The sequence below is a fragment of the Henckelia pumila genome, chromosome 3 (genome assembly GCF_033568475.1).
Source record: "Henckelia pumila isolate YLH828 chromosome 3, ASM3356847v2, whole genome shotgun sequence".
Lineage (NCBI taxonomy): Eukaryota > Viridiplantae > Streptophyta > Magnoliopsida > Lamiales > Gesneriaceae > Henckelia > Henckelia pumila.
Window position 1 is genome coordinate 197,518,425 of NC_133122.1, and position 15,664 is coordinate 197,534,088.

Below are 15,664 nucleotides of genomic sequence, written 5' to 3' on the forward strand. Positions count from 1 at the left end.
AATTTCGAGCTTAAAAAGAAAACAGCTTCATGGTTTATCCATCTTTTAGAACCACAATATCAAGATAAAATATTTAATTCAAAATAAAAATATTAACTTGATTAGTACTATAAATAAATATTATATCTTGAGTTCATGTTCAACTCAAATTAAAATAAAAAAATAGGAAATAAAACATACGTGATCACAAAAACTTGAGAATTGCTTCCTACCCCCCTTAACTACAAGGTTTGAAGTCTCCCATATTTCTAAGCTGTCGGAATTTTTTGTCAATTTTTATATTACCACACAAATCATTAATAAATGTTAATGATTTAATTTAATTTAAAGAAAAAAAAGAAGAAGAAGAAAAATTAATGATGGAGGATAACAGGCATGCACGAAGCAGAGAAAGAGTGGGACCCAGTCAACAAATGTGAAGGAGCGCCCGCTTATTGCGGATCGGAGTCCTCGCGACACCCCATTCCAAGAACCGCCGCAGCACACCTCGCCGGCGGCGTACCGTTGCCTTTCCCCGACTTGGGTTGTTAATAAACATATATTATTTAGTATGTCTGAAAATATTTCCTTATTTTTGTCGAAACAAAAGTAACAATCTTCGTTTTATGCGCCGTAAAAAATAATACAAAAAATAAAGAGGAAAAAAAAAAAAAAAAAGAGAGAGAGAGAGAGAGAGAAGGCCTCCGAGAGCTTTTTTTCCCCCTCTTTCCCTTCTTTCAGAGAAAGATGGTCGAAGAGAGTTTCAACCTCTGAGATCATCCTGAAAGGGCAGTCAAAAAAATCTCATACGAATTCTTCTGCGTTTAATCGATTCATTCATTGTTAATCATTCTTTTATCCGTTAACCGTTTCCAAGCTTTCATTTTGAATCCCAAAAGAACAAATTTTTCAACATTGTTTACCCTCAATTTGTCACCCTTTTTTGGTGCCCTCTGCATTTTTCTTGGAAACAATCTGTCTAACTGTATCATAATTGACTGCCCTTTTGTCCCTTGTTATAATATTGGTGAGTTTTTACCTTGCATTGCTTTACGTTTGCATGCCGTTTAAGAGATTGATTGCTTATCCCAAAGGTTATTCTTTTCTGGCTCTTTTTGACCTTTTCACTTTAAGCCTTGGTTGCTTTTTGTTATTCTGTAGAGGGTTGTGGAATACCCTTGTTTTTGTTGCCATTTCACCCCGTTCAAGAACCAATATTTCGTAATTTGTGACTTTTTTTGTTCTCCCCTGTTTGCATTCTCCAGCTGAAATTTGAATCTTGGGGATAGTTCGTTCGGGCAGGTTCTGCAATTCTTCATGAAAGTGGAAGTTCTTTAGCGTAAATTACAAGATAGTTGAAGATGAGAGACCCCAACGCGGTTGATTGGTTCAAGGCTAATATAGATTCTTTTATTTGTTATGTTGTTTGTGTCTGCTAGGGAATCTGTGTACATACTTCTTTGATTTTCTGTGCTGTTGTTGCTGGTAGTTTATCCGAGTAATCTATATTGCTCGGAGGGTTATTTGCACCACAAAGCTGGCGATTTTGTGTCGCATCTTGTCTAGAGTCCTGGCTGCTGGTGTAAATCCAAATCGCCTCCGCCACTGTGACGAATGGTTCGACCAGCAATGGGTGTTAGTTGGACTGTTTATGGGACTCATTTGACATCTTTAACGTTGTTGGTTCTTCTTTTGGAAATTCATGGATGTTGGTCCCTCAATTCTGAAGGTAGCAGGAATTATTCATAGTGGATTCACTGTAATAGCTGGTTTCTAGTTTGTTGCTTATTCTTTTTTTGACTTGGTTAAGTTTGGTAAACGGAAATTCAGGATTAGCATTGTTGCAATTCCGAGAAAAGGTGGAGTTTGACCCATATGGAGTTTTAACAAATTGGAATCCTGATGAGTGCGACCCGTGCATGTGGTCAGGCGTTCATTGTCTCAATGGGAGAGTGTTTACTCTGTGAGTCATTCATGTACTCTAAACTTTCTTGATAATGTAGCGTGTCTAAGGGAATTTAGTCACATTATGATGAAATTTTTTAATGTTGATTGAAGTTCTTGTATGTTCTTTAATTCATTGAGATTACTTGTTGCGTAGAGATCTCAATGGGCACGACTTGAAGGGCGTATTGGCACCAGAGCTTGGAAATCTTACTCATTTAAGATTTCTGTGAGTTTTGACTTCATTTCTATACTGTTATTAGAATCTTTGAGTTCATATTTGCATGTGTGTGCTATGGTGACTTCATTTAAACTCTGTTGTTTCTTACACACCAAGTTACATGTTAACTTGACAGTATTTAATCTTAAAATCACCATGTTACTATGATTTTAGTAGATCAATATGTTGTGCATTACATTTCTACAAAAACTTTGCTTTCAAACTCTCTGAATATCCTTGCTTAATGTCTTCCAACTGCGTCACAAGTGGCCTATCCAAGAACCGTTTCTCTGGCACAATCCCTCATCAGTTTGGAAGGCTTATGGATCTCGAAATTTTGGACTTGAGGCATAATAACTTGACTGGAACCATTCCTGCAGAATTAGGAGGGTTGCATTCACTAAGAAGCTTGTGAGAATAATCTTTTGTTTTCATTTCATGTCCAACTTCCTCAATATGATTAATTATCTCAAGTTTACATCAAACTTTAATTCATCGCTCTAGGTTGCTATGTGATAATAAATTTGAAGGAAGCATTCCTGTGGAGATTGGGAAGCTTAGTTTGCTTACTGATGTACAATTTGACGAAAACCTTACAATTGCTGCTTCTGGAATTGGATGTATTAACAGAAAAATCGGGCTCTGGTGAGATATTTACGACAACATTGTTATTCCAACGTATCTTTAGCATTAATTATGTGATATATTTTTCCCTGTTTTCGAACTGTATTTCTGTTGTATAAGTGGAATGGTAATTATCATTGTACTATGAGCTCGCATTTGATTCCAGCCCTATTTATGGATTTTATTGATAACATTTTGGTGCACATATTGAGCAGCATGTGGCAGAGTGTTTCAAAACACTTGCATGAATCAGATTCCTTACAGCTACAAATTAAAGGGACCATTATACGATACCTCAATCAGTTCCCGTTGTAAGCAGTCATCTTTTGTGATCATTATTATGCTATTTTTCCTAATTCTTTTTGCATCTTATTAACGGAAAGGTATTGCTATTTATCAAGGTTCAAGTTCAGAAGCGAGCCACTCGATGATGCTGATGACAATTGTGACGATCTAACAAGTGAGCGGCACGGTCTTTTTTCTTACTCGGCATTACCAATTCCCCAATTAAACGTGTTTAGATTTGTTCTTTTGTTCTATAGGTACATATAAGTCGGGTATTGTCCATAATATCAAGAACCAGGTAAATACTATACGTCGAAAACTAACCGAACAGCCAAGTAATCTTGCTGCCATCCCACCCAATTTTGGAACGCCAGCCTTGTTGGATCCAAACGTTTCTCTTCCGAGCAGAAGTAGTGGGTCGTTTCCAGCTATTCCAAATAGGAAGGAACTTTCTCCTCCTCCCATATCCTCACCTAATGCACGTCAAGAACATAAGCCGACTGAGCCTTCTAATTCTAGTACTGTTAGTCAATCAATCGACAAAAAGTCTTTGACCGATGGAAAATCCGAAATTTCATTTAAGCTTCTGATTGGAATTTCATGTGCTGTGTTTTTACTCATGGTGGTTGTGGCCTTATTTGTCATCTGCAAAAGCAGAGCAGCAAGAAATATAGGTCCTTGGAAGACTGGATTGAGTGGACAATTGCAGAAAGCTTTCATTACAGGTATGCTTATCCTGTTAGATCCGCTGATTTTAAGATTCTGCACTATTCTATGTATGCTCTGTGACTGCTTCTTGAATTATTCGATTCTGTGGGCAGCAATTTTCTTAAAATATATCTGCTCCGTACAGTTGTATGCTTAACAAAAGAAAATATTTTTACATTAATTGGACAAAACATGTCATACTGTTGGAACTGAGTGGTAGAAAAGAATCACTACTCAAAAAATTGATAGATGACGCGATGCAGGACTTAACAATTGATGGTACAAGAATGGCAAAATAACAAGTTGGATGTGATACCCAATGTTAAAAACACATTATTTGTATTAACTCTTATGCGTATTGAAGTGAAATTTCTTCATTTTTAGGGGTCCCTAAGCTGAACAGAGCTGAGCTTGAGACTGCATGTGAAGATTTCAGCAACATTATAAATACTTACGAAGGCAGCGCTATTGTATATAAGGGAACACTCTCCAGCGGGGTGGAAATTGCTGTTGTTTCAACTGTTATACAGTCTTTAAAAGACTGGTCAAAGCGTTCAGAATTGGCATTCAGAAAGAAGGTTAATTGACATTTTATGGCACTAATACGATAGTCATCGATGTTAAACTGTGGCTATCATTTTCAATTCCTTACTGTCCTAAATTAGTCAGATGTTGATTTTTTTTGCAGATCGATAGCTTATCCCGTGTCAACCACAAGAATTTCGTTAATCTAATTGGGTATTGTGAGGAGGATGAACCTTTTACTAGAATGATGGTCTTCGAATACGCTCCAAATGGCGCACTTTTCGAACATCTGCATGGTAATACAAGTATAGTTTTTCTGCATATGTAATTGCACTGATACTAGCAGTTCTGAATTTGTACTTTCTTTAACCAGTTGAAGAAGTAGAACACCTCGACTGGAATACGAGGATGCGAGTAATCATGGGGACCGCCTATTGCCTTCAGTACATGCACGACCTCAAACCACCAATACCACATTACAACTTGAATTCGAGTGAAATACTCTTGACAGATGATTATGCAGCTAAAGTACGTTACATTCTCTTCGAAACATTATGCATTATTCTTGCGATAGCACACACAAGAAGCATATCCTCATAATTCTTGTGATAGCACAAACAAGAAGCACATCGAGGATACGTGAAACCAATTCGTTTCTTGACCAAAAAAGAAAATCTCACTGTTGCAGATTGCCGATATCAGTTTCTGGGCAGAACTTGTAGCCAAGTCGATGAACCATGCCGAAAATGAAACGGAGCATTCCCGACTGCCTCCACCCGCCGATGTGGGATCAAACATCCACAGTTTTGGAATCTTATTACTTGAAATAATCTCTGGGAAGCTCCCTCACTCTGAGGAGCAAGGACATCTTGAAAACTGGGTTAGTATATATACAACTCTGTTAGTATCTCTTCTCCAACTCCATGCAGATCTAGAGACTCCCTGAAATCATCCCCTCACACTAATTTCGAACCGCATTGCTGCATATGTCTCTTCCCATATACAGTTTTGTTGGATATCAATATAAGCATATTGTTTACTAAGTTCAGCAATGAAGGTTCACATCTACGGTGCAATGCCTTTCTACAGAGCTAAAACTATGTTAATCTTTTTTGGTACAGTTCAGATTACAATCAATCTCAACCCTTTTATATAGATGAAAATATCTAGAGACAAATAGTGGGAACATATTTCATAAATTATGTTCTTATATTTGATCTATAAGTTCAAGATTTTGCATAAAAATGTTTTCAGGCCGCTCAATACTTGAACGACAAGAAAACAATCAGCTACTTGATCGATCCAACCCTGAAGGCGTTCAAAGACGAGGAACTCGATATCGTGTGTGAAGTAATACAAAGCTGCATCCAACAAGATTCGAGGAAACGGCCTTGCATGAAAGAACTGATTCAGAAACTGCGGCAAGCTATCGACGTATCACCGGAAGCAGCGACTCCGAGGCTTTCTCCTCTTTGGTGGGCTGAACTTGAGATTCTATCTGCAGAAGCTGCTTGATTCATGCATGCATGGATTATTTTTTCATTTACAACATTCATTTGTGTGTGTATATATTTACAATTTACAGCGTCTCCTCTCCTCTCTTGGTTGCATCAGATGAGAGGTTTGGTAAAGAGCTGTAACTATAATATTCCATTCCTTACGATATTCTTTGTGATTCATATTATTTTTCCTCGACAAAAATGGCTATAATTGTTTGTTTAATTTATTCTATTTCTTTGGCATCTTCGTAGTTTTTATCCAGACACTGTATCTTTTTTATTCATATTGTTTTATTCTTATATTTCCAAATATTTTGGATCGGTTTAATTAGTAAATATTTTACAAAGAGATTATTTCACGAGAAATCTTCTTGCATATTTTTGTTATTAAAATTTAAAACTCGTGATTTGCATTCTTTAAGTTCTTGTAGTTAGAACTTAGAATTGAAAATCGTGCAATAAGCTCGAGGAAAAAAAACATAATGAAAATAGACTTGTGAGAATGTAAGGCTCTTTTTGGACAAATATTTATAGAACGTGTTTATAAAAATATTTTTTGAAAATATTTTATAAAATATTTTAAAGTCATTTTAAGAATAAATTTGTATTTCAATAACTATTCTATAAAAAAAATTTAATTTTAAAAAATAATGTTGTTCATCTTGTCTTTTATATATAGTTCCATTCTAAAAACATCTAAAAATATTTCTAATTTATTTTTAAAAAAACTATACTTAGGAGAATACTTTTAATCGAACCGATTTATAATCATTGAGAAAAAGTAAATTTTTTGCATAAAAATAATATTTCTACATGCATTGACTGAATTGGAACTCCATCAGTCCGTTGTATGAAACTGACCTGTAAAACATTCTTTATGAGTTTTTTTGAAAATATAAATGTTCGTTTAATGCATTTTTTTCATTTATATATATTTTATATTCTTATAATATGAACAACATAAATTTTAAAAATTCAATAACACTTTAATTTGAAAAAAAAATATCCTTAAAATTTATGTGTCAGGATAGAAAATAAATATAATATATAATAATGAACTTTTAAATAAATACACGAAAGAATAAGTCAAAAAATAGAAAGTATATATATATATATTACATTATTCAATCAATAATTTAACTATACAATTTTTTATTTTAATAACGTCCTTTCGTTTAATTTTGTTATTTAATATTTGTATATTTTTAGTTTATTGAAGATATTTATGTAAATGTATACTTATAATTAAATCAACACACAAATACATACAAAATATAGAACTTTATTAGGTAAATATATAAATTAATATAAACACATAAAGAATAAGTTCAATAAATTAAGATTAAAAATGTTAGATTGAATTATAGATATCAAAATTGTCCATGTGCGTGTATATAAACCAAGTCCAATGACTTAACTATATACACATTAGCTTAAGACTAGACTAAGTCATTCTAAAGACATGATTGATACGATGGAATGAGATATGAATGAATGAACATTTCTATTTCATTCCTTATTGATATATTTGGTACGATTCGTGGAATGAGAATATGGTCATTCCCACTCTCCCTTCTTATTTTTACAAGAAAAGTTCTTCTATGTAGTTTATTTCTAACAATCTACCCTATATAATAATAATAATAATAGTTTAATATTATATATAAAACAACAAATTATTATATAATTATTTTACTATTATATATAATAATAATTCACATATAATAATTATTATCACGTATAATTCATTATTATCACATATAATTGGTATATGATTTGTTTGTTTGTTTGTTTATTTATTTATTTATCTATCATCATTATTATTTATAAATTATAAATTAAAAAATTATTATTTATTTATTATTATAAAAATATATTATATTATTTATTATTATAACTAATATTAATAAAAATAATAATTATTGTATTATTTATTTTTATTATTATAAAAAACTATTACTATTATATTAAAAATAACTATAAAAATTATTCTTATTAACATATAAGTTAAATTAAACTAAAATCAATAATTTTATAATATTATTAATTTATTATTTAATAATGATAATACTAACGTACACTAATAATAATAATAATAATAATAATAATAACAATAACATATTTGAGTAGCTATTTTTTTTTTCTTCTTGGTTAAAAATATTTGATTATTAAATATAATTTCATTTCATTCCTTCTTATTTTTTTTGATATCAATAATTAGAATAAAATACAAGTACCATTTCATTCTCATTTTTATTTGATTCCAAAATTGATTCTAATATTTTTTCTTCTCATTTTTTTTTGATATCAACAATTAGAATGAAATATAAGTATCATTTCATTCTCGTTTTTATTTAATTTCAAAATTGATTCTATTTCTATCTTATTCCATTCTACTGTGATCAATCAATGCCCTAACTCTTCAATAAGATACACATGGTCCGACACGTTCTGCATTTATGTCAAAATATCATTATTCATTAATCTATTATTGTGTTTTTAATTTATTTTAGAAAATACGTGTTTACATATTTTTTCTTTAACAAAATTATAAATTTAATTATCTTTTTTTTAATTGGAAACCATCTCTATATATAAATAAAATAACTTATCTTAAGTAAATATCCGTAAAACATCTCATGATGAATTTTCATTTACAAATATATTTTTTCATGTGAAAATATTACTTTTCTCGTACTCTATATACAATCGTCTGAAAAAACCTACTTTTTACTATTAGCAATGCCATATTTTTATTATTATTATTATCAAGGCTGAAGTTCATAGAGTTTTGATTTTATGTTCTATTTGTCAAAGGATAAAAGATAATGATCATATAAATTACAAAATATTTTCTTACTTTATAATAATCTTACCATTTAATAAAGGTTAAATCTCTTATAGTAACTAATTTGATAATTTATATTCGTAGACTAAAATATCCTTCAATTTTATTTATTGATAAAAATAATTGAATGTCAATATGGTAATTTACATGACTCATTTTAAATCTAACTTCTCTTTCAAGCCCATGTTTTCTCCAACTTTTTCCACCATCTTTTATTTTTTATACATTATATTTCAATACAATGCGTGTGTAGCTAGTAATAATAAAGCTCAAATGAATTTATAATTTTAATAAAACAATCTAAAAACAAGTAGTGCAAACAGTCACTTGTCCAAAAGAAGATAAAAAGTTATATTAGTGCGGAAGCTACGGAAGTGCGAGACTTATTGATTATTTGTTGCAATAATACTAAATTGATTCACATTCTCAGACAAATATGTTTGCACATTCCATCGCTTATTTTGATTTATTTCCCCATACTCACAATATATTTGGGAGCTTCTTTCATAGATCTTGTATTTAAAGACCTTGAAAGTGATTAATAATACTACAAACTTTACCATAACAAAAAAATAAATAAAGCTCATGATAATTAAGAAATATTTATTTTAATTAAAAAATATATCTCAACAAAGTCGATCGCTAGTTTTATAATTTGAGTGGTTCTCTTTTGCTCGATTTTTAACAAAATTAATATATCACATGAAAACGCATAGATGGGTTTTAAAAAATAAATTGTATATATATGCTCAAAGTCATATTGCATGCTGTGTCGATTTAAAGCGAACAGTACTTGTCGTATATAAAACTATGTATTATCAGATATTAATTAATTTATTGGGATTATGATTATTATTATAACTTTAATTTGAAAGCTAAATATTCCATAGCAACACTAATTAGCTAAAATTGCATGACTAAACTCTCCTTCTTCAAACCCCATTTCCTGGTCTGGATCTGAAGCATGGACATGGCAGCCAAGAAATCGACGCACTGCCTCGGGCTCAACACTTCCAAAACCCCTTTCAGCGTCTTCAACCTCGCGCAATCCGCCATTTTCATCACCCTCTCCAGCCCCGCCAGCATCCCTTTCAGCGCCGCCTCCACCATCCCATTCACCTTCTCCACCGCCTCCTCCCCGCCGCGCTTCTTCGCCTGAATCTCCAGCTTCACCAGCTCAACCATCTTCCTGTCCGCCACCGACACCTGCTGCCTCTCCATCTCCCTCTCCACCCTCTCCTCCTCCACCCCGATCTTCACCCTCAGAGCCTCCATCTTCTTCCCCTGCTCCTCCGTCATCCCACGCAAGCTCCCACCGCACTGCCGCTCCGCCGCATTACTCAGCGTCTCGATCAAACGAAAGGCCATCGAAGGCTTCCACCCGGTGATCCACATATACGCATTCTCAAGTGGGCTCAGCCAAATCGGATTGAAAAAGGCCAACACATCTTCCTCAGCCAGAGCCCACTTGATCATGTAGAAATCCTTGTGGTGTGCTGTGAATTTGTTCACCATAGCTTCGTAGCCTGCTTCTTGGTGGCGATCCCTGGAGACCAGAAGAAGGATTTTGAGAAGATCTTCGAGTTCCATCATCCATTTCTCGTAATAATCCGAGAACCTTTCTGCAGCCTGCAGTTGGCTATTCATCTAATTACTTCTGATTATAACGATCGATCGATCACTCTCACAGCTAGCTAATTTATTTATCGTTTTTGGAATTAATTAATTAATTAATAAAATGTATACGAATACGTACCCATGAGATAAATTTAGGTGAGTTGTTCGGGGAAGAGAGTGACCAGATGTAGCGTGGTTGATGAAGCCACGACGCAAAAACGTAGCTTTGCATGCTTGCATGCGTGGCTTCTGCATGGCTTACGCTTAGCAATTATATATATAAACTTTTAACCAACACCCTTTCACCAACATGAAGGGTTACGTGATTTGTTGCACTGCACATTTGTCGAAATAATTAAACCCTCCCGTTCATACGATAAGGTTAACCCCATATTATATTATATATATATACACACACATACATGAAAATGTTTGTGTGGGGGTTTTACGTATCAATTTAATGAGCTGGATCTTCTATTTGAGTTATTTATGTAAAAATATTATTTTTTATGTTAAAATTATGATTTTTTATGATAACAACAAAAATATCGATCGATATCAATAATAAAGATATGTAAGATCGTTTTACAAGAAACCTTTGCTAATAACTATTCTTATCCTAATAAAATGTTTGATAATTTATCAAAAAATATCGATCTTCTTAATATTAATGATCACGTACGTCGACATCTGTAGAAATATAGATGACGGAATTTTTATTTATATGAATATTATAAAATTATATATATATATATATATATATATATATTATTTAATAATATGTGAACCCCTTATAATAATTATTTTGATCTTAAATGTAAAAAATCCTAAATTGGCCCTCAAATTTATTCACAGTTGAATTCAACGGTGAGGATAATAATGTAAAATTGATTACCCCAATTATAACCTCCTATCCCCACTTTTTCAAACTTCTGAAAGCCACTCTCCCCAAATTATAACCTCATATCCCCACTTTTTACAACAACCGTGTTGATTATTTAAATTATTTATTATAAGATTTATGATTATAAAAAAGCATGCTAATAAGAATTATTAAGAAGTTATAAATCATATTACAATATTACAATACACACACAATGTGTGTTATATATAATCCTCGACACTACTACATATACATACATATAAAAAACACGTTAATTATTAAAAGTTTTTATGACAAGAAGAAATTATCTAAAATACTCTTAATATTTTTTTTTAAAAAAAACATATTACTTACATGTGTAGATCAAGTGCGCGCACCCAAGAAAATTAAGTGGGATATCCGCTGAACTGGTTGATATATAATTCATATAATAAAATTTAGGTATTGTTATATGTAATATGTGGTATGAGATGACCGTATTGCATATTAATGTGTAATATGATTATGAACCATAAAAATTAGTTACATACAAATTATTTATGCATTATAATTAATTATATAATATTTTATGCGTGTGTACATTAGGTTAACTATGTATTTTATATATATATATGAAAAAAGGGAAATTCGTATATATATAATATATATAATATATATAATATAAATAAAGGGCATGGAGCTAGGTAGTGATCATGGATGCAACAAATGAAGAAAAGAAGGAACGTGTCATGAGCAGATGAAAAATATGTGTCCCAGGACGTGTACGTTGATGTTTACTTCATCCACAATATGCTTCCTCGCAGTCGCAGGTGCTATTTTATTTATCCTTAACTTATGATATTATATTATATTTAGATAAATATATATATAGAGTAGATATATAGTAGATATACTATATACTAGGTAAAGGCACCTCAAATATTGAGGTGTCTACCCATGTTGGTAAATAAGGTAAGAAGAATTAAATAATAATTTGTTGTTTACATATATCCTTTTTTATTGGTTTATTTGGATCCTATTGCACTTACGTGCATTTGTGTGGTTTTTTGGACTATAAAAAGACAAATAATAAATGGTAGTCAAATTATACAACAGAAAAACTTACATATTTTATACACCATATGTAGGATGAGTAGATATATACATAGAAACATACATACAAACACACATACATACACACACATATATATATACATACATATATATTACAATATAGATTTTTTTATTTTGTAGGAAACCTATTCATTTATCATTTATATTATTCTAACGTGTCTTCTCCCTTCGTTGCTTACATAGCATCAGACTCCTTGCATAGCATCAAATTCCAACGACTCCTTGCATAGCATCAAATTCCAACAGAACTGAAAGCTTTGGTTCTATCTGCAACACTTTTTGTAAGATCATAGCCCATACTGGATTGGAATAAAATCTTTTCAACATTTCATCCACTTCTTTCTGAAATATGTGATTATAATAACATTGCGTACAATCAATACAAGTGCAGTAAGGATCGTTTTCCATTTGATATGCTTTGTAAACTGAGTATTTTTAAATTGAAGTTATAGTTGATATATGTGTTTTTATATAATACTGAAGATGAGTTTACAGAACGAGTAGTTGTGACAAATGTCATATATATCTTTTCGGTTTGTGTCAATTGATGAGTCATGATGACAAGTGTTGTTATTTTATTTTAAATTTGAAATAAAAAATTGTGTTTATCATAATGTTTGTGACAAAATGTCATATTTATATTTTCTTTTTCTTTTTTTCATATCAATGAATGAGTCTTCATCAATATGACAAACGTTGGTTTGTTATTTTATTTTAAATTTGAAATAAAGATTGTGTTTATCATATTATTTGTCTTTGCAAAACGTTAATAATATTTGAACTGAAAAAATATATAAATATACTTTGGGTTTATAATATATTTACTGTTTCAACTATTGTAAAAATTTTATTGCTATGAGGCTGAACGATACATCTTTCAAACAAATAATACTTATCAAATTCTGGTTTGGAAAAAGATTTAATCTCATCCCAAATCATTGTAGTTCAGCCAATTAGAAAAGAAGAATTCTTGAGAAAACATAAGTTAAAAAAACATTAAAATTTCAGTATAGTATATTAGCTGTTGTTTTGTTTGGTGTCGGGCCCGTGGAAGAGCAAGTCGGTAAGCTTTGTATTTCTGTAGGAGATAGGAAATGCATGCATCATTGACAGCAGAACGTTGTACTGGAAAAAAGAAAAACAATTTGGGGTATTTTCCCCGTTCTTTGTCACGATAGATGAAATGCTTAATTTGATAGGAAAAAGCCAAACAATGGATTTAGGTCATGTGTCATTTGTTATTACAAGTACTGATGTAGTTGATATGAAAAATTTATAAAGCGATACTCAGCTTCTATGTTGAATAATAGTCAAATGAGAGCTTGCATATTTTAAAAAATTTGGTATATAAAAATTAAAGCATAGGTGAGGTGATGTCAATTGTATTGATGAATAATGAGAGGTCAAAGGTAAAAATGGTTTACAGTGTGTAGTTTTTATACCTGCTTGTTTTTTGTTTTCTTGATACGAGCTTTTTCGATGGTGAATTTGATCTGAAATTATCTGCTTCAATCAATAGGAAAACGCAGACAAACATTATTGAGGATTCTATTTAATCAGCAATAAGAAAATGGGCCAATTAGGATTAGCAACATTGAATATTTGCCTAATTTTTTCTATCATTCTTGGTCATTGTCAAAATAAGTCGAAAGTCAAGAGGGTGTATATGACAATAGCAAACTTTTATTTGGAAACGATTTTGGAAACAAAATTAAGCCAATCATTCAGCTTCTAAATTTTTTTGGTGATCTGTTACGAATGAAAATAATAAAAGCAAAGCAGCAATTTGTAAAACACATGTACAAAACTCAAGATTGTGTTCTTTATTTCATTTGACTTAAAATTCCAATAAATTTGCCATATTCAATGGTATTTATTCATAGTGAATTCTAATATTTTGACTTGTATGATACAATTAATTGCTCATGACAGAAGATACGTGTCGTGTATTTTGAAATATGATACTTAAATAAGTATTATCATGTATGACAGAAGAATCATAAAGCGGATATAAGGGAAAACAACAAGTATAGAATTTTTCAAAATTGAATAGAAAAACAAGAAACTGAATTTTAATGCAAAATATAAAAGTAAGTAAGAGAGAGAGAAAGAGAAAGTTACATAAGTTGGCCGTACATTGCATTGAAGATTTTTCTTTTACCTATTCAACATTTGTTTAAGAACTTCATAGCAAAGAACAAAAAAACATTAAACTGAAGAAAACAAATAACATAAACTAAAATATCATAGGTTGGAACTAAGTTCAGAAGAGTTGGTTAAACCTTGCTATTATTTAGTTACTATACTCATGGAGTTCGTTGAAACTGGGAGAGATAATGCTTACTCTTGGATGATATAGTTGTTGATGTTATACCTTTGGACAGACAGAAACTGAGAAAATGAAAGAAGTGAAATTTTAGCAAGAATAAACTAAACTATGCCCAAGTGTAAACGAACTTACTTCTATATTTGTAATTTTATTCAAGAAAAATGATACATTATAGTTTTATAAGTTTCTTATATTTTTGTTCGTTTGAATTTGAATTATGAATTTATGCTGTATATAAAAACCAATTTTTTTTAAAAAAAAATTACTTACTAAAACAGTAGTTGAAGTGCAGTATGTTTCTCAGTCTTATTTATGATGTTTGAAGCTTGTATGTGCTGTCATTTCTTTTGAGTCCAAGCTTCTTTTTCCCGTTGTTGGATTTATGGTGGTGTGTCCCTCTTCTACCTTCGAAGTGCTTTCCTGTGATTCAACCATCGGCATGTCTGTCGCCAAATCTTTACCAAGTTGTGTAGGAGAAATCAGTTCTTTAGAGCTATGTGTTGATGATGACGATTCATGCTGTTGCAGACATGTTACGATTGTATTTCTTACAAAAGTTTTTCCTTTGGTTTCACTTTTCGATGTTCTGATTTGAAAGAGGAATTGTAAATCTTTGAGTTTCTCGTTGATAGTACGAGGGTTGAAATCTTGTTCCTGTGAAAGATAAGGGAAATGAAATTTAGAAGTTATGGAAATTTTTGTGGTATGAATTATTATTTTTCAGCTAATATACCTCATGTTTTGCTTCAATTATTTTATCGGCTGATGCACCCAATAACATCTCTGCTTCTTCGTTTTCTACATAGGCATATATATTTCCTGTTCCATCAAGTAAATCCACCTGAAAACGTAACCTGTGTACATATGTTAAATGGTAGTTCAATCTTACAAGGATTTATCAAGAATATTTGAACATTGTATTCATTCCAAGTTATTAAAATAACTTACAGTGGTTTTGGGCTTGGGAAGTCATTACCATAATAAAGGCATGTAAATTTACATCCATATAGAGCTCCACATGCTCTTGAACAATCTGGACAGGCTAAAAAGTATAGATGATGTCGTGCCTCTGAAATTTTTAGCGTCGCTT

General features: G+C 31.5%; 2 protein-coding genes across 5 annotated transcripts; one reads left to right on the top strand and one right to left on the bottom strand.

Moving 5' to 3' along the window:
* Positions 1-396: 396 nt before the first annotated feature.
* On the top strand, positions 397-6,014 carry LOC140887115 (protein MALE DISCOVERER 2-like). Of its 4 annotated transcripts, none has more exons than XM_073294168.1 (14): positions 397-523; positions 1,245-1,708; positions 1,810-1,942; positions 2,081-2,152; positions 2,411-2,554; positions 2,648-2,788; positions 2,983-3,078; positions 3,169-3,227; positions 3,310-3,777; positions 4,145-4,338; positions 4,449-4,581; positions 4,659-4,813; positions 4,974-5,165; positions 5,540-6,014. In XM_073294168.1, exons 2-14 carry the CDS (start codon positions 1,594-1,596, stop codon positions 5,798-5,800), a joined length of 2,163 nt encoding a protein of 720 aa, XP_073150269.1. In that variant the 5' UTR covers positions 397-523; positions 1,245-1,593; the 3' UTR covers positions 5,801-6,014. The 4 variants fall into 4 exon arrangements, with proteins under 4 accessions (XP_073150269.1, XP_073150268.1, XP_073150267.1 ...); XM_073294167.1 differs by lacking the exon at positions 397-523 and adding an exon at positions 627-1,073; XM_073294166.1 differs by lacking the exon at positions 397-523 and adding an exon at positions 627-1,006.
* Positions 6,015-9,535: 3,521 nt separating this feature from the next.
* LOC140890319 (protein DOG1-like 4) lies at positions 9,536-10,279 on the bottom strand. The gene has a single exon (XM_073298079.1). The coding sequence runs from the start codon at positions 10,277-10,279 to the stop codon at positions 9,536-9,538; it is 744 nt and encodes a 247-aa protein (XP_073154180.1).
* Positions 10,280-15,664: the final 5,385 nt, after the last annotated feature.